This window comes from Rissa tridactyla, chromosome 2, assembly GCF_028500815.1.
Source record: "Rissa tridactyla isolate bRisTri1 chromosome 2, bRisTri1.patW.cur.20221130, whole genome shotgun sequence".
Taxonomy (NCBI): domain Eukaryota; kingdom Metazoa; phylum Chordata; class Aves; order Charadriiformes; family Laridae; genus Rissa; species Rissa tridactyla.
This window is the reverse complement of record NC_071467.1, coordinates 148798532-148825325: the sequence shown is the minus strand read 5'-3', so window position 1 is coordinate 148825325 and position 26794 is coordinate 148798532. Positions and strand designations below refer to the sequence as shown.

General features: G+C 38.9%; 1 protein-coding gene across 2 annotated transcripts in view; it reads left to right on the top strand.

Annotated features, from left to right (window-relative positions):
* The first annotated feature begins 1660 nt into the window (after positions 1–1660).
* The window catches only part of ARHGAP21 (Rho GTPase activating protein 21), a 94262-nt gene continuing 69128 nt past the window's right edge, over positions 1661–26794 (top strand). The window contains exons 1-2 of one of the 2 annotated variants that reach the window (XM_054191055.1): positions 1661–6572; positions 23464–23646. In XM_054191055.1, coding sequence (XP_054047030.1) covers positions 6489–6572; positions 23464–23646 — 267 coding nt within the window. In that variant the 5' untranslated portion in view covers positions 1661–6488. The remainder of the gene's footprint in view (positions 6573–23463; positions 23647–26794) is intronic. The other variant, XM_054191056.1, reaches the window with a different exon arrangement.

Sequence of the window (26794 nt, the reverse complement as noted above, 5' to 3'; positions counted from 1 at the left end):
AGGGTGGTGAGTCTCTAGAACAGGTTGCCCAGAGAAGCTGTGGCTGCCCCATCCCTGGAGGTGTTCAAGGCCAGGCTGGATGGGGCTTTGAGCAGCCTGGTCTAGTGGGAGGTGTCCCTACCCATGGCAGGGGCGTTGGAACTAGATGAGCTTTAAGGTCCCTTCCAACACAAACCATTCTATGGTTCTACTAATGTGATTTAAAATGTAGTTAACAAATACACTTGGTTTTGCTTTTTCCTCCTCTGTTGACATATAAAACTAAGTATAGTGAGAATAAGTGAACACTGAACAAAACTGATACAGTTGTGTGGACACCGGATTAGGCAAACAGGAGTTTCCGCAGGAGCACGTCATCTTTCCTTAGTCATCCAGGAACTTGCAGGTAGAAAGAATGGAATCTGCTCTTGTGAGACGTTGAGCTGTGGGTGACAGTTATGACAGCTTGAGAAAACTTACATGTTCTTATAAGTCTCATCAACATAAGATCTCGTTAACACTGTAAATGTTACAGAATTGCTTAATGGTATCGCAGAATTATACTTTGCATGAGAGTACATATTACTTGTATTTCTTATTCATTCCCCACTAAATTTGGCTGTGCATTTCTTAAATGGAAAAGTGGTAGAAGCTTGCTTCCAGTTTCTAAAGATTGCCAGACGCTTTACTAGACTTCAGGGTGGGGACTCGTATGCTGTTTTTTCTCCACTATGTATAATTTTTGTGTAATAACATACAAAATGTTAATTTCCTATAGCTGAAGTTAGTAAAAAGTCAGTTCTTATTTGGATACCTGATCATTCCCTTAAAAAAAGGAAGAAATCTGTAACTGAATACGTCAGATAAAGGCAAGGAGAAAACGAATCTTGTATCACATCCTAAACAGAAGCTGAAGTAAGGAAACACCAAACTAGTCCACTGAAAATGGCTGAGGCTAAAATCCAAGGAAGCAGGCAATACTTCAGCTTAACTGGTATCTCAAGAGAAAGGGAGTTTTCGGTGTCATGACTCAAACTAACTTTTGACAGATCAATATTGCTATGCAATACCCTTCTCATAAGCAAACAGGATGATGATGAAATCGTCTGAGGGTGGATGCAAGAGAATTTTTGAAGAGTTAGGGAGACAAACTGATGAGTAGCTGTGTGAGTCTTTAAAATGTTACTAGAACTGTCTTTATATGATTTAGATACTATGAATTTGTTTGCAGGGGGTGTGTGTGTGTGTTCGCAAAATTAATCACAAAAATACATTGTTTGATTTATCTAATGAGCTTATACGTTGATTAAAAATATAAGTTGCATTCATGCAGGAAAAAAAATGGCAGTTATGCTAGTCTCAGTTATTTTCTTTTGCCCTTAGTTTCTGATGAAAGAGTGGTAAGTCTTGTGTACTTCCTTCGTTTTTTGGTACTTGAACTATTAGGAGAGTTGTAGCAGGCTGGTACGAACGTGTTAAATAGCGTGAAATGGTACTGTGCCAGCTCTTCTAGAGTTGCATTTTTTTCCCATAAGGATATTGTTGTGTTTTTAGTTCTATTAACTGTGTTGCATCTTAAAAAGTAGTTGATATAGGGGGAAGGAAACACTCCAGACTTTTTTAATATGGAGAGAGATGTTTTTTTGTATTTACTGTTTTTTCCTTTTTTAATGTTCATAGCTTTTTGTAACAATTCCAATAATAGGAAAGAATTTGGAATGGAAATCATATTTCAGCCTCTTCCTGCTCTTGACTTGGTTTTAGGAACTTTTCTCATTGTCAATCTTGTGAGCTGAGCAATGGAAATATTCTGGTTTTTTCAGACGTGCTTTTCCTTTTTGTTCCTGTGCACTTCTAAATTTCATTTACTAAGACAAGCCAGGTTTCCTCTGGAGCTTCACCATGGTCATTATCAGTCTACGTCTTGTTGGTAACCTCTGAATTATATTTCAGTTGCTTTTAAAATTCTTTTTAAGTGATCCCTGTGTAACACTGTGATAGTGGTAGTGAAGGGGATTGAGAGGCTATAAAAGACTTCTACCTCTTCTACATTTGAGACAACAAGATGAACAAAATCTTGGCCTTCCTAGAAGCTTCTAACTTCTAGTGGAAAATAATTACTTTCCAGATTAGAAAAACATCTTATCTGATGTGGAAGAAGGGATGAACCAATGAAGATGTGTGTGTGCATGCTTTGCTTTACTTTAAGTCACTAAACTATCAGTACAAAGAAGAAAATATTAGTTGCTCAGTGTAGAGTGCAGCAAAGCCTTTGTTATTATATTGGACAGTAATGCCGCTGGGATTCCTGTTACTGGCTCCTAAGCGTGCTCATTTCTTAACTAGACAGATGAAGTAATAACTAGGTTTGCTTAGAATGGGACTTCCTCAGTTCATTTGTGTTCTCAGTTCAGTCATCGTTTACTGAAGTACATTTTCCATGCCCAACTCTTAAAAGATAACCTTAGAGAGTCATTTTTATGCAATAGCATAAAGATTCACTGTGCCTTCATACACCGGCATGTTCTCTAGTGATACCTTGACTGGAATTGGCTTAATGGGCAAAAAAAAGGTTTTCTGTAATAAAGGATTTACTTTCAGAGAACTTGGTGCTCTAAGTTCTGAATGGCATCTTTTTGGGACATGCTTCAGTGTGTGCTGATGATTCTGAGAAATAATGAGTTGAGGAAGTTATGTTTCTTATCTGGTTTTACCTTAGTTACCTCAAAATACTGAGATTGTAAACCTGCAGTTTTTAACACCAGGGGAAAACATTAGACTTTGTGATGGGGAGTCTTTGAGCGGACATGATGCTTTGCCCAGGCTCTTATTTCTTAAGTTAATAAGTTAATAAATCACATAACTGAGCTTCAACTTTATTGTATTCCTGGAATTTTAAGTGCTCATCATTATTTTAGGGGGAGGAAAACTGACCAGCAGTAGAACTTCAAAACCTGGATGCCATCATCACCTTTTTTGCAGTTGAAGCTCAGTGTATGACAAGGAAGTCTGGGCAACTGGACACTGAGACCTTTGGAGCCTGCTAACATTGATGTGTGTCCTCTGTTTTGTGTCCTCTGTCATTCTCTAGTTAGGCAATGGGTGCATCTTTAAATGCTCTGTTGGCCTCTTTATACTCCAAATTGGAAATTAAATGTGAAAGCCTTTTAAATTTTGGGCAAAACTTTATAAACTTCTAAAAAGTTTTAAATATTTACAACACAGATTATTTTGGTTTTGTTTTTGCATTAAACCTTTTTTTTTTTAAAGGGAGGCATTAGTAAATTGAGTGTTGAAGGTAAGAAGGGAAGCCCTCTGTTTATTGTATGCCTCGTTTAAGGAGGTTCCATCAATTCTTGTGCGCTTGCAGAAGAAACTTGGAAGCTGAATCTCCTAAGCATAGTTAACCTCGCTTAGGAGAAATAAATAAGGTCTTCCAAAAAACATGTTAACAGTAAAGAAAGTAAGGTTAGAATGGAGGAGTGCTAAGCTAGTGGAATTTGATTTAACCTTCTAGCAGGGAGGAAATTGTCTTTTGTAAATGAGAGAGCAATTATCAGGCTAGCTGAAGATTATCAGAAACAGTTTTCAGTAATGGCAGATCAAATTTACAAGTACATAGAGGAAAATTTTGAGAAAGGGTCAGTTTTAAGCAATAACTGCAACCTACTGTTGAAGGTGCTGCTCTGGCATCAGTTTCAGAGCTCCTCCTTTTATCTACGAGACTTCAGTAAAGACTCAAGCTTGCAAAAATGGTCCTTACCTCATTCTATACCTATTGGAATTTACAAACACTTTGATAGTGATTTTTTGTGGCAGCTGTCAGGCCAATACTGATTATTTCTGAAAATGTTGTCCCGCTGCTCTATATTGTTATTTATGTTTTTATGTGCAGTATTTAGACGCTTCTGCATGAATTGCAGTGGTACAAAAGAATGTCCTTAAAACAGTTTTGAAAATGAATGCCAAAAACTAACAGGTTAATAATGGCTGCTGATTTTATGGGAAGAGTTGCACAAATTTGATTCTGAGGTTTAACGGACTCAATTTTGGTTTTTATATCATACTGTGCAGCAGAAGACTTTTAATATACTATGTTGAATACTTTAGTAGGAGTTTGAGTATTTCATAAGGAATAAATACTGAGTAATACTTTATGGATATTAAAGTAGATAACTGATAATGAAACCGATCACTGCACAATTGTACTAAAATACAGTTTACGAAGAACCTGTTTGATGATGTTTTTAGTACAAAACAGCAGTCTCTTAATTTTTCAAATCTCCTTTCCCTTCTTCCTTCCACCTTACTTAGTTGATGACAGTATTTTTCCCCAGTGCAACTAAGGTGCAGCAGGCCCCTTTTCCAACCGTGCGCAGGCTGCCCCACACATTCTGCCAGCATTGCTGCTGCCGGGTCCTTCTTTGTTCCAGCGTTCCTGTCCTGGAGACTTCGCTGCCTCATTCTGCTCCAGCAGCTCTGCAGTAACCCCCAGCTCTGTAAGACCTTACCAAACATGCTCCCTCTCCAAGATTTCTTAAGCTTGGGTAGTTATGATGTCTGTTGTGAAGAAGTGTATCTGTTCCACCTAGTAATAGTTGCTAAGCAGAACATTTCTTCTAGCCCCTTGTCAGCAAAGGCTGCTTCAGTGCAGACCATTTAACTTGTATGAGGAGATTTTATTGTTTTAATATCTCAAGCTCTTTAATGCTGTAAGTAATTTTTCTGCGGCCACATTCATTTTGTGTCATGTTGCACTGATGCTACTGTTCTTTTTTGTAGTTAGGCGTTGTATGGATAATGGAGAAACTCTGCCATGTACATCTTAAAATGAACCAGAATAGATTTATTGTACACAACTGGCTTGGAAGTTTGCAGACTGCTCACGTTGGTGAGAAGGGAAGAGGTTGGCTTGGACTCTGGCATTAATTCCCAGGGCCCTTGGGAAGAGAAATTAGAACAAGATTTTTTGTTTGGTTTACTTAAAACAAACGAGGCCTTATTTGTATAACTGTTTCAAAGTTACAAGCTGCTATTTGGCCACGCCATTTGTTTGACCCTCATGTACAAGTTTGTTTTATTTCCAGGCTGCTTTTCCAGCACAGATTTTCTTTCACATTTGAAGTACTCCTCAGTTGTTTGGCTGTTATTGAACCAAAGGGCAAATTGGCCACCTGTTCCTGTAGCCATTCCTCCATACTTTCCCAAGATAGAAGTCTCTCTTCCATCTCACAGATGTTCTTCCTTGAGGCAGAGCAGGAGTGCTGATGCAAACAGAAGGCAGCCCATCTCATACATATCCCATCTCCTGTGTTACCCTTATCCTGCTCTCACTGGAGGAGCAGCTGAGCCTGGGAATGGGGGGACCCTGAGGCCCGTTTTCTGCAGGACTGTTTCTGCTTGTTCCTTGGCTTCAGGTCAGAAGGTCTGGGTTCTGAGAGGTGCTTGGGGTCTCAAACACACTTCAGACAAATAACACGTTCTAGTTTTAAATTATTTTGAGCTACAGCCGGTAGATAAAGCCTTGTCTGTCTGTTTCTGAAGCATTTGTTAGTTAATTATGAGGTTTAAACTGCAGATTATTGTAAGTTGTTTCCATGACTAATAGTTTGTGTAATCATCAGATAAAATGTGTATGTTCCCGTGGAAACACATTTCCTGTATTTCTGAATTTCATCTTTGAAGGGGAAGGGGGAATACAAGGTAGGCAGTCAAGATACAGAAGCTGAGGCGCATGCTGAAGCGGGACGGTTGTTTGCAGATAGCAAAAAAGAAATACGTAAAGGAAGAAAGAAATTTTCCAACATTTCTGGAGTTTCTCAGGATCCCTCTGGTGTTGCATCTTCGTTTCCCTATCAATAGGGCTGTCATCCTTCATTACAGAAGGCAGACAGTGTTTCTGTGCAGTGCTAACAGTACTCTGATAGGTTTGAAGGGGAGTCTGCCATTTAAGAACCCAAAGTAGATGAACCCATGTAATTTTCATGAAAACTGTGAAGTTCTTCAGACTTAAAAAGTTGCTGATATTGTGTTGTGTTTAAAATAGGAGAGCTAAGCTTTTGAATGTCATGAAAATACAGAAGCCATCATCACAGCTGTGCCTAAGCAAGTTTAAGATTCATACGATATGAATTATTACACTAAATTGTTGATATTCAGACCAGTTGCAGCAGCAGCAGAAATGAAGGTGGGGGGAGGGAGATCAAGGACAGTTTGAGAGCACCTTTCTGTGTTTGCTTTAGTGATATTTCTTAGGATGTTCTTGTTTCCTATTTTTTTCCCCAAGAATGCATAATTTGGCAGCTTCAGAAGTATTATTTTGAAGAATGTTATGCAGTTCTGTCAGTTTATTCCGTTGACTTGACACATGGTTGGGGTGGGAAGGGAAACTGAACAGGAAGGAAGGTCCTTGTTCCTGAATGTCATTACTGCATAGCTCTCATATCCTCGAGGATCACCCGGACAAAAGCTGAGTCAGAGCACAGCAGCAGTCTGCGCTAGAGCGAGACATGGCCCAGCTCAGGATTTTGGACTGCATGATCAATCACAACTGGAGTTTCATATGTAACCTGTATTGTGCGTGGAGTGGTCAGGTTTGTTGTTTGCTTATCCTTACGTATTTTAATATGATTATATAATTTAGCATAAGGGAAAAAAAACAAAGGCTCCAGTTGGTCTCTTCTCCCCACCCCCAATCCTATTGAGGATGTAATATTAGAAATGTTGCCATTTAGTAAGGAGTTTTCTAGAGTTATTAAGCATATAAAGCATGCTTTGACTATATAATTGTTTTTTTTAACACTTTGAGTACTTTAGATTGTTCTTCTAGAGTCCTAAGCTTTGAGGGGTTTCACTTCATGAATTGTACAAAAAGATAAATATCACAAACAGGAAGGGTGAGATATGCCAGGATAAACTGCCTTGTTAATAAATACAAAGCTGATTTGTTTTCCTGCTTTAAAAGGACTCAAACATCTTGTCTCTTTCAAAATACTTGATCATGAATATGATTTAAAAAAATAGTGTGAGGGAAGGTTGTTACATATTTTTTAAACATACAGGATAAAATAAATTTCCACAGGATGTTATTCATTTCTTAATATGGACAGATTTAAGTCTAATTTACTGACTGACTGCAGAACTGGAGGGGGAGAAAAAACAAACCCAAACCTGCCTGGATTTTGAATGGAAATATTTTAAAATAGAATCCACTTAATAAAGGATTTAAAATAGTGCTATGCAGTTGTAATACTGCTTTCAAAGTACTCTAGATGTTACCTGTATTTCCCATATAATATTCAGCCAGTCACTGAAGAAAATTTATTTTATTCTGCTGTGGTGTAAGGGAAAGGTAATCACTTCTTATAAAGTTGTAGTTTCAGTACAGTAACTAGATGCAGGTGATTCAAAAATATTCCCACCATAGAAGTCCTTTGAAATAATATGCCATTTAAAACACAAACATCCCTTGTATGTCATGTCTGTACTGAAACATCTTAATTGAGAAGATGCATTGCTGTGTCTTGTTTTTTTTGCTTGTTTGGTGTTTTTTTTGTTGTTGTGTTTGTTTTTTCTTTTAATGATGCAGAAGCTGATTCACAATGTTTGGGTTTTTTGAGTCATCTCCTTAATGTTATAGGTTAAAGAAGTATCTTCCTTTGAATTCAAAAAATCAGAGGAGACATGAGGCATTCTCTGAGAGTCTTAATTTTCACAGATGCTTTACTGTTTGCTTACACATATGTAAGAATTCACCTGTACAGGCAAAGTCAATATGACAATTGCTTCCCATAGTTGAGAAGTCAAGAAGTAAGAAAAGGCTTGGGCTTGTGATGTGGGCAGTCCTGTGAAGTTTTAAAATGGGTTTGCTGTAACTAGGGGGAAGAGAAAGGGGGAATGTCTTTTGAATGCATGGAAGTGAAAGGTTTAAAAAAAACCCCACAAAATAAAACCCCGACCCCCCTAAACCAACCAAAAAAACCCCACCCCCCAGGACAGGGTTCACATAACCTAAAAGCTCTTTCTTACCAAACTGGAAAGAAAAACCAAGACTTGTATCAATATACTTCAAATTAGTTGCATGCTTGAGTTAGAAATGTTGCTGAACTGTTTGATCTTGATAGTTTTTATTAAGTAGAATATACAATTGCTGCGTTTTGTGTTTTTTAACTGGAGTCCCTGTATACTATACATTTTATTGAGTTGCTGCTGATATTTTTCTTTGAAATAAAGCTGAAAGTTCATCTATGGGATATTACAGTGCAGCTGCTCTCTTCCTGCTGCATTGAAATGCTGTGGCAGAAGTGGATGCTGTCAGGCCTGGTGAGAGATGAGGGCTGCCTTGTATAGCACTGTTGCTCTCCACATTCTCCACTTAGCAGTGTCCAAGCAGGCTGCTGGTGAGAAAGCACATGGGTGACCTGTGAAGTCTGAGACTAACAGCTCTTTCTCAAGCGTAACCTCAAAGCACGATTCTGGTTTGGCTCACAGTATCCTTGAATTAGCAGAAGTTACGCAGCTTTTTTGGCAATTTCTGTCTATCCTGACCCTGGTGGAACATCAGGGGATAAATTACTGCTTGTGATCTGAGGGCTGAGTTGGAGGGTTGCCTTATAGGAAAACAAGTTTTCTTGTAAAGAGTCATCAGAAATATATATTCAAGGAGAAAATACAAACCTACTTAATTGTCTGTGGTACTAATAATGTCACGTTACGGAATTATTCTAAGGATTGATTTTGTTTTTACTGCCCACCTCCTCACCTGGCATACATTTCCCAAAGTTTGCCTTTTAAAACAGGAAGCGAACAAGTATGAAAGAGGCAGGAATATTTTCTTCTGTCCACCATGACAATTTAGGTTTTACAACAGGTACTGTCACAGTGCAGTGTGAAAGTTACTATGACTGGATTCAGTTGCCCTTTGCACACTGATACAGCAAGCTTTTGTATGTGTTAAAATGTTTTCAAAGGATATGCAGTGTTTTGTACTAAAGCAGAAACCTCTAAAAGTAAATTATTAGATGATGCAGATCAGCGTAGTTCTGTTGAGGTCAGTATATTGCAGTTTTTAGCTTATACCTTGGATGAGATGATGGCTGTCCCATAGTGATCCATGAATAATCAGTCACTCAGTAGCCTTCTGCTCTCACAGTAATCCAAGAGTACAAAAATAAACAAAATTGCCTGCGACTTTTCATCTTTCACGCTCTGGTCATGGCACAGCTTCATTACTCACCTTCTAATATTTCTTAAAATGAGTTATCGCAGAATACCAAAGTGTCTTGGTTGTTCTTTTTCTCTTGTCTGTGACTGTTGTCTTGTGGGACATGGGGTAGATTCAAGTGTGGGAGTTTTATGGGTAATTTAGACCTTAAATTTGATTGCAAATGTAGGATTAGTGAAGGAGAGTAGCAGGTAAAAAAGTTTGTATACTGTGGGAGACAACTGTAACTAGATTTGTGTCTGTACTTACTCAGACTACACGAACAGTATCATAGATGATTAATCCTCTTATTAATATAGTCTTGTCTGGGTAAACAAGGAATGTCTTAAAAATAAAGCTAAGCAATTTCTTTTTTCTGTGATAGTCTGGTGTTTACGGAGTTGTAGTCTCAGAGTCATAACTTAGCATACTAGCTGTGATACGACTTCTTCAATAAATGTATGGAAGTGCTAAGTCACATGTTTACTCAGTAACATAACAATTAGGCCCATCTTCAGTAAGATGCAGAAGGAGCTACCCCCTCTGTTCTTGTGAGGACATCCATTAACGGGCTTCAGCATGCAGGTAGACTCTTGAGATGCTTGGTATGTCTATTCACCTTGTGGCCAAGGTGGGATATATTAGAGCAAGTGTGTCTAAAACAACAAATGGGTGGTTGGAATAATTACTGATAGGTAACATAAAGTAGATGATGTAACAGTTTTGATTTTTTTATCCTTGCATCACAAATACCTTGCTTTGAAGTGTTGGATAAGAAACAGTAGACTCCAAGTTGATTGTAGGTTGTCTTCTTACTAGCAAAGAGCATAGACCATCACTGTCCTCTAACCAGGCTTTTATTAGTTTGAGGAGAGCAGATCTTCTCATGTGCTGTTCCCATTGGTTCTTTGCTGAACAACATCTGGCTTCTGTTTTTTCTTATTGCTGCATCCTGACCTCTAAAAGTAAGAATAATGTTCTTTCAGCCATGTAAATGCTTAAATCTTGATTTTCTCAACCAGAGATGGGTATTCTGCAAAGTTCTGTAAACTTGGTCAGATATCATTGCATAGGATGGGCCTGACCATTGAAGTTGTTCGGCTTGGAGGAACCTTCTCATCAAAAGACTATATTGATGTACGTGGAAGTAAGTTAGTATGTTGTGACATTACAGCAGCCAAGATCTCTTATTTCTACTGTTTTTAACTTGAGTTCGTTATTGCGGGCTATGTTTTCTGTGAGGCAGTACACGAGAATGAGATGTTGCAGTGCAGGCCCGGCTCCCACATTGCCTTCAAGCCCCAGGACGCAGCAGTACTGCAGCAGCTGCTGCACTGCAGCTATTTCCCTTCCTTTGGAGGATCCCCGATAACATGAAAAAAAGCTTCTCAGTCTTCCAAATGTGTCACTTGAAGGATGAAACAACAAAGGTGTCTGCATTCCTCCTGAGATATTTGTAGCTGATAATGGTTTTGAAATGTGATATTTATGTTATCTAACTGTGCTCTTATTTCTGTTGATCTGCTGCCTTGAGGAGGGAGGGACTACGATAAAAATCTCGTCTCATAGCAGTGCAGGGTGTGATGTTTTGAGTTTTATTGAGTAAAAGGTGTAAAATCATCGCAGGAAATAGCTGGTGGCTTTACTCATTGTGGGAATTCACATTGCTGGAGAAACATTCTGTAATGTTCAGAAGTACAGGGAAGTAACTCAGCAACAGTGAGCAATTCAAGTCATAGTAATAGGCATGCAAAGACAAGTAGTTCTTAAATAAGCAAATAGACTTGTGTTAAAATAGATTTCTTCTCTCCCCTCAACTCAATCTCCAGACAGAGGTACCAAATGTAGATTTAGTCATCTGTATCATCTACTCTTGCTGACATTTTCAGTGCAAACTGTGAGGAAATACACAGGTCACATATGATCACATCATAAGTCAGCATTCAAAAGCTTCTGGATTTGCAGCTAAACTGAAAATCCTGTAGACCGCTTTCTCCTCTTTATCCTCTTAGTGATATCTCATCTCCAGGCATAAAGATTTAAGATTTTTTTTCAGGTCAGTGACTTTACAGTCCTTTTTTAAGCATCTTCCTGTGCATTGATATCTTTGTAAATGAAGTTCTTCACTGAAAAAGCTGCTTTTCTTCCTCTGTTGTATAGGCACAATTGATAAATTATTTCAAACCCCTAAATTTTGTTGACTTGGATGTCTGGATATGTGACTTTGCATCTGTGTATGCTAACTATTTTTTAATTTTTTTGGGGGGGTGGTATAAACCCCAAGCCTTTTCACTTCGGAGTTTTCAGGCTTTTAAAACTTGCAGTACATCAGTTTGCACGTTATATAGTACTTTCAAATTAAATATCTTGAAATACAGGACTAGGATTATATTTAAGTGGTGGGTTTGTCTGCACGAATTTATTAATAGTCTCTATATTGGAAAGCTTTCACACTGAGTAGCGCAAGTTGTATATTTAGACATTATTTTTGAGAGAGAAGCAGTGTAACGTGGGGATGTAAAGTATCCTGAAGCATTTGTCTTAAATGTTTTGTGGTGTTTTGAGCCATATTGTCTATGTTAAACTTCCGAAGAAGTTTAGGCTTGATACAAATAGTTCTTCTCTCAAGTCAGTTGTTCTTAAAACTCTCCCCATGCGTCTAGGTAAATCTTTTGCAAATAGTCAGACTCTGAAATAATGACTCACTTGCCATAATCATGTTTTCAGGATGACTGTTTGGATTTTGATATTGAAGGTCAATGCCCCGATCTCCCAAAGGCTTCCTTTTGGCTTTGGGCAGATCAGAGACATTTCTGTTGTACATGAAAAAATCTTAAGTAAAGCTGCAGTGTTGCAGAATTGAATGATCTTAAGTCTTAACAGCTTGAATTATCAGCAGGTATGATGATGCATTTACGCAGGTGAAGTGGTGCGGCTAGTCTCTAAACTATTCTATTTTCTTGTTTTTATAACAGGAATGAGCATATTCTGTTCATGTTGAAAAGTTCAGTAGCTTCAGTAAGAGAAGCTTCATACCTCCATTCGATAGAGAGCAGGTGTAAGGTGTATTTCTGTCCCATTGCTGAGCCCATAAAGTAAAGTCTCAGCGTTGTAGCTGCAGCATGGAATAGTCTAGTCTGAGCCCAGGGGCCTGCTGTGGAAAAGCGGATGCTCTCTTGGGTGGTTTGGCCAACTTAAACTACGTCCCTTGTAGAACTGATAATTTTTTAAGCCAAGTCATAGCCTCTGGCTGTGGTGGAGAGAAACAGTATGAACTGAAGGAAATGTGTAGGCAGTTTCAGAGCTGACAGTAGTTTAAAGCTGTGCTGCACCTGGTTATTGAAAGGGGGTCTGTGCAGGTCACGTTTTACACTGTGCGGTGATTTTGCTTTCCTTAATGGCTTCTGCAAAACTGTTTTGTCTGTAAATAAGTATGTTATAATAGTCTGGTGAGAGTGTAGTGGAAGCTATCTGGTATGTTGTGTGTTTGATAAAGTCCATGTTAGTCTAGAAAGCAACTTTGTTGTAACTCATGTCTATTTTTCCAGTAGTGTACTTAGCTGAGGACATTGGCGGTGTTCCTTATTGTTCTCTCTGCATTTGTAGGAAGCAGAGTGGGTCATGGGGTGGCTCATATTCTTGGGTCTATCAAAAGTTCCCATAGGCTGAAAGCAGCAGTGTAAGGCAGCCCTCGACAGACGGTGACTATGCAAATCACTGTAACACTCTGTCAGACTGCTGGGAAGGTTCTTTTATCATGCATGGAGTAACCTCAAACACTGCTTCAATGCTGAGGGGTAGGAGCATGCTTTCTTGTCTCCTGTCTCTGATATTTCCAGATTAGACTGTAAGGTGAGGACAAAGCATTTCCTATTCTTAACAAGCAACGACAGAACAAGCAGAGTAGGAAACGCTTCAATTTAGCTAAATTAAGATCACATGACATTTTGCTGTTATGCTACCAGCCCTGCAGATGTTTCCTTTCTTTCCAGTTTAAGGATGTAGCTGTTAAGAGGGGAGGCTTTTGCTAATGAGCCTATAAGAAAACAAGGAAGCTCTCAATTTCTTTTTTGTTTTTAAATGTTTTTCTGACTAAATTTAATACTATAACTTGCATTTAGTATTTACAATAAAAAGCACACAGTTCATAAACACAAACACACGGTGAAAATAGTGTGCATCTCTGTCCTGTGAAGTCCCAGTACTTTTTACTCTGTTTCTTGGTGCTGTTGCTTGAAACTGGCTGTTACTCTGCGGAAGTCCAAGGCATGATCTAAACTGAAGTGCAGTTCAGATCTGTGTTTCAGATCTAATGTAGCTATGGAAAGAATCTTGATAAAGTAGTACAGCTTTTGGATGTGGACTTGCTACTACAAATGTATGTATGTATATGTGCATGCACACAAAATACAGTATACTTTTTTTTGTGTGTATATATGTGTATAAAACCAAAATAGATATATGGTAGATTGGGATCATTTTAATGAGTTGAAGAATGCTAAACTTGCTAGTATGTAGTGTTGAAAGGGAGATCTGGTAAGTTAGTTACATCTGGATGATTCGGGGATTAGGTGCTGACTGGAGAAGCCCTGTTTGAGCTGTAGTGGCGCACTAGTCGTGCCAGACCTGATCTTGCTCTTGGTGAAGTTAAGAGCATAATGCAAAAAGTCCAGGTTACCAGAACTACAGTATAAGAAGACCAGAGCCTGCTCTGTGTAAAAGGCTATTTCAAGTCTCGCCAGACTTAGTACGTTGAGATTCTCCCTGCTTCAAAGGAGAAAAACTGTTTCTGGATCTCCCCTGACCTGGAAAGCTGCATGCTCCTTCCATTTGAGCAAGTACGTCTAGCGGGGCTCAGTTTACAGAGCCAGTTGCGTCACTGCGTTTAATGCAGAGCTAGGTAAACTAATTTTCAGTTGATCAGACACATGGAAGCAACATTTTGAGATCATCCTATTTCAGACTGTCACATGTCGCTAAATCTTTGAGTGGTGTGGCAGCGTAAAGCTAGTTATTTGTGATGGAGAGACTTGATTTCAAATCAAGAAGATGGAGGTTTTTCAGGGATAGGCTTCCTCTAACCCTTCTTGCTTTTCTGTATTTGAGCTCGGGGGAAAAATGCAATATAAATGTGAGAGCATTTTAAGGTGAGGGAGGAAAGTAAAAGTTGCTGTAGATAGCCTTCAGCTTTGCTTTTCAGGTCTTGTGGAGTAGTGATGAGGCTGAGGTGAGCACCAATTGCTGTGTGTTGCAGAGTGGCCTTTCGTGAACAGTAGAGCACATTAAGGAAAGTTTAAGCTGTGTAATAAGCAGCATGTGTGGAAGTTTTTATTACTTATTTTCTGTGCACTTCGACGTTTTCAAGAACTGAAATCCTTTATCTTGAAAATACCGTTTTTCCTTTGAATGATTGTGTTTACCACAACAGTAGTTATAAAACCACACAGAAACACATGTCCCTCTGTCCTCCTCCTCCCATCCCCAGGCCAGCTCTGTAGCCTGTGTGGTGCATGGCAGCAATGGATGTCTCCTTTCCTGTGCCTCCTAGCCATCTGCCGTGCTGGCACAGGCGCTTTGTTTTTGAAAGGTTGCAGATTTCCCACTTACTTCATATATTTGAGTAGTCCTGTATCGCTTTCTTGAGCCTTTCTCCTCACCTGGCCTTGGTTTGAGGACATCGTTTAGGTATTTTATTCAACTGGATTATTCAGTTCTGAAATGCGTTTCAAAGTCTGTGTTTGTGTGCTCACTGATCTCTGCTGCAGGCAGACACTGCCTTCATTATTGAATTAAAAGAATATTCCAGGTTTATATTCCATCAGGGTGGGATTCGCACTCCTAAAAGAAAGTGGCAGGTTTGCTGCTAGGACCACCTCCTAGGAAACACCTGAATTAACTTCAGTTAGTCCCCCCCAAAAGGACCTGTTGCTGCGGCCGCCTAGGCTTAGTGCCATAACAGTGCAGCAAACTGATAAAAAGTGGGCTTCTGTGAGGAAGACACCCACGGTTGCTCCATTGTCCTGCCCTTTCTCCATCGGCTCGTCAGGGCTATGGGCAAGTCCCGTTAGAGGGCTGAATGATGCACAGCTGTTCACAGAGGCTGCCTCACTGCAGCTGGTGGCTGTTCAGGGACCGCCTGCACAGCCAAGGGGAGCAACAAATGTGAGAAATGGCATTGCCCATCCTTGCCCTTAGTCTATGGCAATCACTAATAATTTATTTCTGTTTTCCTGTTTGACACTGAAAGCATGTAGTAACTTCCCATCTGGAGTGGTAAAGGATTTGGATCTTGTTCTGGAGAGCTAGTTGAGTTCTTCAGTTTGCCTTTATTATCCTTTCCAGTTACTGCATCCCCCTCAGCTGCACCTCAGGAGAAATGTTAGCGTTGGGGAGTGTCAGCAAATATCCTGCGCTTCGTGTATGCCTACCACCCGCCCCATAGGAGATGAATGGGATCCCCTGATGACTCTCAAGAGCCGACATGTTCCCTGAGTTTCAGATATGAAGTCTTCCTCTGGAGACTGGCTTTTCTTTTTTCTTTTCTTTTTTCTTTTCTTTTTTCTTTTCTTTTTTCTTTTCTTTTTTCTTTTCTTTTTTCTTTTCTTTTTTCTTTTCTTTTTTCTTTTCTTTTTTCTTTTCTTTTTTCTTTTCTTTTTTCTTTTCTTTTTTCTTTTCTTTTTTCTTTTCTTTTTTCTTTTCTTTTTTCTTTTCTTTTTTCTTTTCTTTTTTCTTTTCTTTTTTCTTTTCTTTTTTCTTTTCTCTTTTCTTTTCTCTTTTCTTTTCTCTTTTCTTTTCTCTTTTCTTTTCTCTTTTCTTTTCTCTTTTCTTTTCTCTTTTCTTTTCGCCTCTTTTCTTTTCGCCTCTTTTCTTTTCGCCTCTTTTCTTTTCGCCTCTTTTCTTTTCGCCTCTTTTCTTTTCGCCTCTTTTCTTTTCGCCTCTTTTCTTTTCGCCTCTTTTCTTTTCGCCTCTTTTCTTTTCGCCTCTTTTCTTTTCTTTTCGCCTCTTTTCTTTTCTTTTCGCCTCTTTTCTTTTCTTTTCGCCTCTTTTCTTTTCTTTTCGCCTCTTTTCTTTTCTTTTCGCCTCTTTTCTTTTCTTTTCGCCTCTTTTCTTTTCTTTTCGCCTCTTTTCTTTTCTTTTCGCCTCTTTTCTTTTCTTTTCGCCTCTTTTCTTTTCTTTTCGCCTCTTTTCTTTTCTTTTCGCCTCTTTTCTTTTCTTTTCGCCTCTTTTCTTTTCTTTTCGCCTCTTTTCTTTTCTTTTCGCCTCTTTTCTTTTCTTTTCGCCTCTTTTCTTTTCTTTTCGCCTCTTTTCTTTTCTTTTCGCCTCTTTTCTTTTCTTTTCGCCTCTTTTCTTTTCTTTTCGCCTCTTTTCTTTTCTTTTCGCCTCTTTTCTTTTCTTTTCGCCTCTTTTCTTTTCTTTTCGCCTCTTTTCTTTTCTTTTCGCCTCTTTTCTTTTCTTTTCGCCTCTTTTCTTTTCTTTTCGCCTCTTTTCTTTTTTCCTGCCTTCATGAAGAGCTGCTGCATGGAAGAAGAGCTGTGCCTCCCAATTCCAAAAGCAGACTGTCTTCTGTTGTTAGCAGTGGCCCTAGAGAGAGGGCCTTGACTGGACCAGTTTTGTCTGCCTTTGTGAATGCCATCTACTGATGGTTGTACATGTAAGGACTCCTCTGTTTATCTCCACATCTCAGCTTTCTCTTGTGGTGAGAGTGGTTCTGCATCTGTTTGATTTTTTTTTTAAGCTTTGAGGGCTTGTTTACATCTTCATTTCCAGTTTCAGGTGCTTCATGGCAAGGCAGCCTGCACTTGATACCTACTGAAAACAGGCTTAGCAGTTACTCGCACTGAGCAGCTGAGTCCTTCCTGAAGCTTTCTTAAATACGTAGCACCGAAGTGGACAGGATGGAGACAGGTATCTTCTGTTTCCCACTCTGAGAGTCTTGCTACCAGTCAGTAGGTCCAGCACGGTCTGTTCAGTGGTGTCCGTTTCCCTGTGGCCAATTCTGCAAAAGAACATAGGAATAGATATTTTGAGGTAGCAAAAACTTTCCTCGCCTGTGCTTCAGTATGTTTCTGTGTCTCAAACTGCCCAGTCCTTCTGTTCAAGACGTGCTCTTACAGAGTCACTCCTGTAGGTAAAGGCTCATTTATCCTGAACTACTTTCACTCCAGTCTGCCATGTTACAGTCCCGTCTAGTTCTAGTGAAGTGCTGTTAATAAAAAGTACCTGTCAGCACACAGTAAATGTCAGCAGTTATATAAATGTATTGTATATACTGGTGTTTGGTGTATACTGTGAACCTGTATTGCATGTAAATTGTATACTGAGTCAAACTCATTATCGGATAGAGGGAAGCTTTTATTTTTAACATTATAGTTATTTATTTCTACTTCATAAAGTTCAGTTTAACATATAGGCAGGAGGTGATTACAGTTACCCATGCCCAAGTAATGTTGGTATTTCTAAAAGGTAGACAAGAAAAAGATTATTTTTTTTTCTGATTAAAGTAGAAGTCACAAGAATGCTTAATGGCAGGGTTTGAACATAATGAGAATTTAGTTTGAGAGGACTATGCCTACACAAGAGAGTCAGAGAAAAAGCCATATTTAAGGCAGAGGCTTTGTGTACACTTAAGGCTGTCTAATGTCTTGTTGGGGGCGGTGGGGTGGACAGAGAGAAGTCCCGTGGAGTTGCTGAGGTTGAAAGTGATGGAACTCATTTGTTTGTTTTGAAGACAAAGGTATGTCCTGGATATCTGGAGGGTGGATTTGCTTAAGGTGTTACTTTTGTAGCAGTGATTATTTTTCTTCATCTGGAAATGACTTCTGCTTAAGATGCTGTTTGCACATTCCAGTTTGATTTAAAGACATTAGAAATGTCTTATCTCACCATGGCTGGAAACCATTTCAGTATGTGATAGTAGTATTTATCTCTATAAATGTGACCTATCTCCCTTGAAATCTTTGATATATGAGCTTGAGGAGAACCGAAAGGGAAAGACTCCTTTTGCACCTTGTGTGAGTAATCCTGCTTCTGAGGTGCTACTGACATAAAACATTGGCTGGCTTTCTCTGTGTGCTGGAAGTACCTCCCTATACCGCAGGTGAAGGTAGAGATAATACATCTCAAAGAAAGGTTGTATAACCTTTTCTTTGGTTGTCTCAACTCTCTTTCTCAGTTGCTTCTTAGAGGAGGTGTTACGTGTTCTAAGAACATGGAAGAGCTGTGTGTGTTGGAGGATTTATGTTTGTTTTCTATCATATTGGAGGACCAGGGTCTGTGTGTTCTCCAATGGATTGAACTTTTACTCTGGGTTCACTGTTGTGCAGGAGTCCAGGTCTGTGACCAGAGGAGAAAATGATAAGGGTTGAAGGGATATGCTGTCCTCTAGGCATAACATGTTTCTTTGCTTCATCGTTTCTGATCAGATAGCTGTACCAAAAAAGCAGAAGGGGTTTTTTTGAGGGTTATACTTATTATTGCTTCATTTGATTTTTTTGTCGGCTTCTAGCAAAGTGATTTGAAGCGCTCTGTATGGTTGAGACTGAAAGGGTCAGTGGCTTATTATAACTTTATTTGAAAATCATTTGTGGAAGAACCTGGTTATTAAAGAAAGAAAGACTGACTTGCAGTGAAACCTGCCCTTGTTTTGTGGGTAACGTTTTCTTGCCCATATAGACATGGGTTTTTTTCTCCTATTCTGTAGCCTTAGCCAGAAGACCTTTTTCTTTTCTCTGTTACCTTTTTAAAGTTACTTATACTGTGTCACATAAAATAAGATGAAACTGTTCTAGAAAAGCCTTTTTTCTCTGAAATTGCAGATTTAACAGGGCAGTTAGCTAAGTGATAACTACTTGGGTACAAAACCTAGGGAAAATAAACGACCTGATGCCAGAAATATCACTGTTTTCAAGCGAGCCCAGCAATTAGTATAGTATTTGGAATATCCTTTTGGTGTCTCAGGATGATTTTACGGATTAATAACAGTTTTCACGATCCTTTTTCATCTGTCTTACGTCAGTAGTGACTAAAAAAAATAAATGATGTGATGGCTGTTGAAGTAGTATCAGTCTATATTCTTATCAGTATATATCTGTCTAGCTATTTCGGGTATCACATGTCTTGGTAGACTTGCTAAAATTTTAACATTGTTAATGCAGCTGAAGCAGGCCCTGTTCAGCACAGGCTGTCTCCATACTCTTATTGAGTTATTGATAGGTAAGTCCCCTGGTTGTTCTGGTGTGTTTTGTTTGCTTGTTTGTTTATTTATAAAACACAGATTTAGGCTTCAGAAAATGTAGTTTGAGTAACACGCTTACAATGAGACTTTTTTTCATTTGTGAAGCGCTCTACGTGGTTAAAAAAAGGTGAAACAAAGTTTAAAAAACAGCATAGAGCAAATCTGGATGCCAGTCCTAAGCATCTTTAGAAATAATTTTGAACTTGTGTACTGAACACAAAGATGAAATACAGATGAAAACTGATTACTCACACTGACTTTAAAATGCCCTGAATGGTTTTTCAAGGATCAGTAGTGCAATATATCAATTATTTCTTGTTCACTATTATTCATCGATAAAGACAGTATTCAGAAGTCAGAGTATACCTATTTATCTGTTCAGACAGTCAAGAAGACAATTCTTTTTTGATATCTTGTATTGCTATTACCTATGACTGTCACTTAAGGATTGTTCCATATAGATCTGTCTTTAAATTGTTCAGAAGATTAAAAATCAAGCGGGCTTTGGAGAGTGTGCAGGTTTGGGTGTGTTTGCCTTTTAAAAATTTTCTTTGGACTGATGTAATGGGAAATTATAGGTTTGAAATTTACTTTTAGTCAGAAGTACTATCCTTTACAAACATCAATGCGATTTACTGATTTTACATAATTCTTACTGTGTCTTAAGCTCCTGGTGATTCGTGTAGTTCTTTAAGGTGCCATCTGATTTTTCATGGATGCTTTCATTGCTCAGAAAAAAGGGTTAAATACAGTATTAGAAACAAAGCATGCATTTTACAATGCACGTAAGCATCTGTTGTATGTCCTTGTAATTGCATTTAACAGGAAATGATGCTTTGAGATACTTTGTGCAGAAACCTTGTCTGAAGAAATCCTGAGGGAAATGATGCTTGAATAATTTTTAGTAGCCTGGGATTCTTCAGTCCTTGAACTCGATAGAATGCATTCTGACTTCAATTTTGAGCATTTAATCTATAGAGAAACAAGCATACAGATCTTTGGTAAGGAATATGGCTAAATAATCTCTGGTTTGTTGGATTTTGTATGAAATGAAAAGAAAATAAAGCATTCACTTTTCATTCTCTCAAAATGCAAAGACAAATAACCTCAAGGATATGAGATATTTATGTATTCGTAACTTGATTACTATCATTTTTGGCTCGCAAGGAAAACCATGTAGGAACTCTGCCTTCAGTAACATATTCTTGCCTATGCTAAACATCATCTGGTTCTTGCTTGCTGTCTTGCATCCTTGTTTTGTTTGTGTTTTTGAAAACTTTTCTTGTTCCTTTTTAAAGCCTTCTCTGGCAAGGGGTATTCTGGTGGATGTGTTGTGGTTGGACATGTCACGGGGTTACTCAGCAGATGTTGACTCTCTTTTCTTTACAATTCAGATTCTTTCTTGTGCATAGTAGTGGCTGAAAGTTGATGTTACTGAACATCTCACATTTATTATTAATATTGGCTTTTTCTGTTGCCCTGTTGGCAGACCTCATGGAGGTCCAAGGATGGCATGGAGACAATCTTTCACTTCTTGCGTGCTCTTTCAAGAAGTGATGGTTTGAGTAGGGGATACCGTTGTTTATGAATAGCTGTTAGTACGGCAACTTCTATGAATGCTAAAAGTTCACATGAAATTACAAGGAAAATAGAGGTTCTCTTCTCTGTAATCAAATGCCGCATCTCCCGTTTCTCAGACCTAGTGAAGTTCTCTGTATGACTGTATTTTGAACTCGGGTTATAGTACTTCTATATGTAAACCTCAGTGATCAGTTGTTATACATACTGAAACTACTTTTGGGGCTGATGAGGGAGATTTTTGTCAGGAAAAAAAAGAAGCACGTTGTTGACTTCTGTTTTTCAGTGCTACATGTAAGCTTGCTGTTTACATATCTATAACAGTAGGTATTTGCTTATTAAAGTTTTGACTTTGTGTGATACCTGTGGTTGTTTACAACTGTTCAGAACTTCTGCATCAAGCATTGCCTATAAAAATTCCGGAGGAGAAACAAAAGATTGCAAGGGAATGTTAAATAGATGGATTGCTGCCCGTCACTTAATGGAGGAAATCACTGTCATTTTTTGAGAAGCCAGTGATATTTTTTTTATTAGGAGCTGTTTCTTTTGCCAGTTTACTAGGATCAAAATGTTCTTACTGGCTCCGGTTTCTGCTCATGTCATGAGATTGAAAGACTGAGAAGGGACATTTCTTTGTGCAGAACTGAAAAAATGCTGTCATGTTTGGAAGCTCAACACACCTCAGTAACAAACCCCATCCTTAGGCTAAAGGATGATGTGATTTTTACCTTAATCTTTGCATTGCTTGAACTTTAAACTAAAGCCACTCATCTTGGCAGTTCCGTAGTTCTCACTAATTTTTCATTCGTTAGTCATCTAATTGCACAGTCATTTCGGTTTCACACTAACACTTTAAAACGTGAATGAAGATGATAGATGAGGACAGACGAGGCTGAGATCGAGTCCTTGTTATTTAATTATTGTTCTTTCCAAAATCTGCTGATAATCCTTGCAGGTTGTTCAGAGGAGGAGTCCTGTTGGGCTGCTCTGGATTCTCTGCCCTTTCTGATTCCAGAAGTGGCTCCATTTTCTTGGCTTGGCTGTAGCACTGAGACCCTTCTGTATTTGTGTGTTTTCCCTTGCTGAAGAACAGGGTTGTTGGAGGTAGGGAGGCTGGTCTTTAAGCAATGGCTAGTATTTCCTTGTCCTCCCAGTTGGATGTACCAAGATGTGGGGTTCCGAGGACAAACCGTAGCATCTGTGTAGAAATGCATCGTGTTTTACGTACCTTAATGCAGAATGTTGGTCTGTTCTAGTGGGTTAACTGTCTCACCAAGCAGCTGCAACATTTTCCTTAAGTGTTGCTGTCATTGTGGTTCGAGTGGAAATGCTTTGTCTCTCTGAAGATGTTGATTGGAGTTGTCTGGGCCCACCTTGCTGATAAGCACTGCAGTTCGAGATCCCAGCTGTAAGGCTGAATCAAAAGGGATTATTTCGGAGCAGCCCAGGAAGAAAAACAAGCAGTAAATTCTGACACGTATCAGCCAGTTGCTGAGCCACAGCAGCAGAGCTACAGAAAGACAAGACGACTATTATTTCTGTTTGAATACCCTTTGAATAGGCTATAGGCTCTGGTATCTAAATTTGTTTCACGCATCGTTGAACTAGAATATTTAAAGGAGGGTCATAGGGTTTTGCATGCTTTCTTTGTATGTCTTCTGCCTTTGATTTGAAATGTTGTGTGTGCTGTGGCACTCACTTTGAAAATTGAAATGGAAGATTTCATATAAGGCTGAGAAGATAAATCTTTTTACAATGTTTTTGAGTCACAGGCATATAATATTACCCTTAAGAAAAAAACGCAAGATGTCTTATTTCTGCATGAGAGGAGGGATTGCAGTAGGACTGTAAAAGGAAACTAGACCTTTTTACTTGTGTATTCAGAATTTGCATACTGAAGTGTTCAGAGAAAGTAGCTAAGGATGGAAAAAACAAAAGTGAAGGCAAAGACATGACTAGAAGAGAAGTCTCTTGCTGAAGAAGGCTAATGTTGCTAACACTGCATATGTCCAACTGTGTTTTACTTGTTAAGTGAGGAGATACTAGTTGAGAAAAGCACGCATGTGTTATAAGTGAGGAAAAGAGGACTTGGTTTTGTGCGTATGTGTGTGAGCTACGTGGACCCGTAAATGGGGTCCCAGAAGACCCACCTTTGTATGTGAAGTAGAAAGCAAATAAAGCATGCAAGCTGTACGCCTTTCTTGCGATGTACAGTCGTTCACTCTTGCACACTGACTTTCTTAATATCTAACTTCATTTAAGATTTAAGAGTAATTCTGTATGTGATATGACCAGAGCTGTAATGCTGTAAGGGATGCTACTTTACAATCCACATTTCTTTTGAAAATATTAGTGATCATTAAGTTATTTTGGTTATGGGGGAGAATTTTTATTTTGAAGTGCACAGTAATGTTTGTTTGTTTTTAAATTCTCCACACTACTACTACTGTGTATGTCTTCTTTATTTCAGGCATCAAAAAATAAAGATGGAAAAGAGCAGAGTGAAGCTGTATCACCATCGGAGGAAGAAGAAACTTTTTCTTGGCCTGGTCCCAAAACTGTCGTGCTAAGGAGGACATCTCAGGGTTTTGGCTTCACCTTAAGACACTTCATAGTTTACCCTCCAGAATCTGCAGTTCAGTTTTCTTTTAAAGTAAGTGACATTAATGATGAAGCGTTTACATATAGCTTTATTACACTTTCTAGGGTCAAAAATCCAGCTTGCATGAAAGTAAATGTATGTATAGGTGTCTTACACAGAGGAAAGATCCCTTGTGTGTAAGGTGGGTGGACTCACTTATTGCATCGTTTTATAACCATGCACTGATCTGTTCCAAGAAAATGGAATTGACTGGGTATGACCTCAACTGAGTTAAAAATACCTGTTACCATGGGTAAGACCGGTGGCTATTTCAGAATATGGAAATATTTCTCTGTACAGAATTTTTATACCCAAAGCCAGTGTGATTAGTCTGTACACCTTTTAAAGTGTAGACTTCAAGGGTGGGAGGCTTGGGTTTTTTCTTTTTTGTTATTGGTTTTGTCCTGTCTTTCCCCCTGCCCTGCCTTTTACCCCCTCCGCCCCCCATTAAAGTTTGTCATACCATCATACAAAAAGAACAGCCTGGAAAAAAGTTACTTTACTATAGTTTCTAACTGAGTATCTTAAAATTAATGTATGTTAGAAAGACGGGTTGTATTTCTATAATATGTTCTTTGTGCTGAAAAATAACAACAATCCGCTGTTCCCTCTTAGTCAAGAGACAAATATATACAAAATACATAAAGGCCTACATTAAAGGACAACTTTCTTGAATAAACTGTAAAGTATTGTAAGATAAAAGAAGTAGTTCTAAATGTTAAGGAGCTAATTGGTCTGCATTACTCAAAGGGTGTATGTATTCTCCTATGTGACTGAACCATTTGAAAGTTGCTGTAGTACCTGGTGTTAAAGAAAAAATCCATTTAATAGTGATAGAAATTTGACTATTGAGAGGGTTTTTCCTGGTGAGTTCAGATGAAGTTTACTTCTTTTAAAGTCGTCAAGTATGCAAGTTCTCATAATCATAGAATGGTTTGGGTTGGAAGGGACCTTAAAGCTCATCTAGTTCCAACCCCCCGCCATGGGCAGGGACGCCTCCCACTAGACCAGGCTGCTCAAAGCCCCATCCAGCCTGGCCTTGAGCACTTCCAGGGATGGGGCATCCACAGCTTCCTGGGCAACCTGTGCCAGTGCCTCACCACCCTCTCAGTAAAGAATTTCTTCCTAAAATCTAACATGCCACCTCTCATTTTCGCTTTTGCTTTTCCAGTTAAGCAGAAGAATAGATTCTTATCAAGATGGGGAACGGGTATCGAAGCTTCACGCTCTTTCCAGATAGCCAATCGACTCATGTGTCTCTGCAGGAAAGTTTCATTAAGGTTGTCTTTTTTACCTGTCCTAGGTGGCAATAAGTTTTCTTCTGAAGTAGCAAAAGCTTTGCAGGAGAGAGGTGGCACGTTTTTCCAGTTAACTTCAGCTATTCATCCTGCACTTGAGTGGCCAAATTTTTTCCCTTTGACAAGGAGTCACTGAAGCTAACTGGAAGTGAGACTATTACCAGTATCAGGTGATCCCCACATCTCTGTCTTTCAACACAGCTTATAGAGTCAGCCAAGAGTAGTATCTGGTTGAATTCCAATGGGAAGCAAAGGAAGGAGGGTGGAGAAGCCTTAGTGAGCAGAACAAATTACGTGCCCTTGCTAGCATCTCCCAACAACAACCCCTGTTCACACTGAGGGTGAAAATACAAACACCATGAGCAGGATGAATCTCCTTAACTGAGAATTGACTGGGTAAGTTTCTTCATGGAATGTATCACTAGATCTCTCTGAGGAGGATGATATCTTTTTCTCATGCAGAACAAGACAGGCACAAGGAAGGGCAAGTAATATAAAAAAGTAAAAAGAAATGTCAGCCCTTTCCCTCTCATTCACATCCGATGGTTTCTGAGAGAGACCCAAGCAGTACGTAGTGAGCCTGATACCTATAAATCTCAAGACATGTCTGGAAGTTTTTATCTCCCTCTTTTTCTGCAAGAGATCTCTTAGCGCCTTTTTTTTTTTCCTCTGTTTCTTCTCTGTTAATGTCAGAATATGGTTAATTCATTCCCATTTCTGTCTGATTTTTGAGAAAGGGAGTGATGAGAATGTTGGATAGTTATAACTGAATCCCTGAATAAAGGTATTACATCTAAAAGTGATAAAGTTCATTTGACAGAGCCCTACTCAGTACTTCTGTAAATTAACCTGAACTGTTACATTCTTTTTTTCTTTCTTTTAATGTCTACGAAGTGATAGAAAAAAAGAACAGGTCTTCAAAATTATTACTCCTGGGTCTTCACAGGCTTTCACGGAAGTCTGTGTTGGGATGTTCACAGGCTTTCACGGAAGTCTGTGTACCTAAGTTACGGTACTAAAACGTGAAATTCACCTATTATCAGCCTAATCTGAATATGAGGCAAATCTGATTTCTCTGATGTTTTTACTCAACCAAAGATCGTATTGTTTATCAGCTAATAACAGTCCCTGTTACTGATTCTAAGCTCAAGTATCATTCCTCTCTCTCTACTCATTGATCAAAATTGTAAGGGCCTTGGAAGATGGAGATGTTTCATTTTGCACACCTTAGAGGTAGTGTAATAATGGTAACTATGATTTGGTTTTCTGACTGTCTTACGTCTTGTAGTAGCCTTGTCCCTTCTTCACACCTGAGAATACATGCGATTACCTCTGATGTAAGATAGAGGTTACAGCTGGAAGTTAAAGATGCCATTGACATAACAGCCAGAGTTACTCAGTCCTCTACTAGTTTCTCAGAGCCACAGTCCTTTTGTTATCACAAGCGTCAACCTGATGCTGTCACTTTCCCTCTAGATCAGTGCAGAGGTCGTCTTTTACTCCAGGGAGGATTTTGTATTCTAGCTCCTTTGATTGCTTTCAAGTTAGGCAAGCAGTCTCTTGCAAGAGAGGCTTGCTTACCTAGAGATTTCAAGATCTCTAAATCTTACTGCAAGTCAACACAAACTGGTAGAGACAGTAAAGAGAGAAAAACATCTAAAAAGAGCTTTCCTTAAATGAGTCTTTCCACATTCTTTGTGGATTTATTTTTTTTTAATAGCCACTCTTGGTTCCAGTTCAGAAATATCTAGTGAGAATTTCTGTGTTAAAAGTTCTGCTCCTGTTGCTTGCAGTTTGTGTGTGTGTTTGAAAAGCTGTTGACAAGTCAGGTGGAATTCTCTGGGGAGAAGACGACAAGGCTC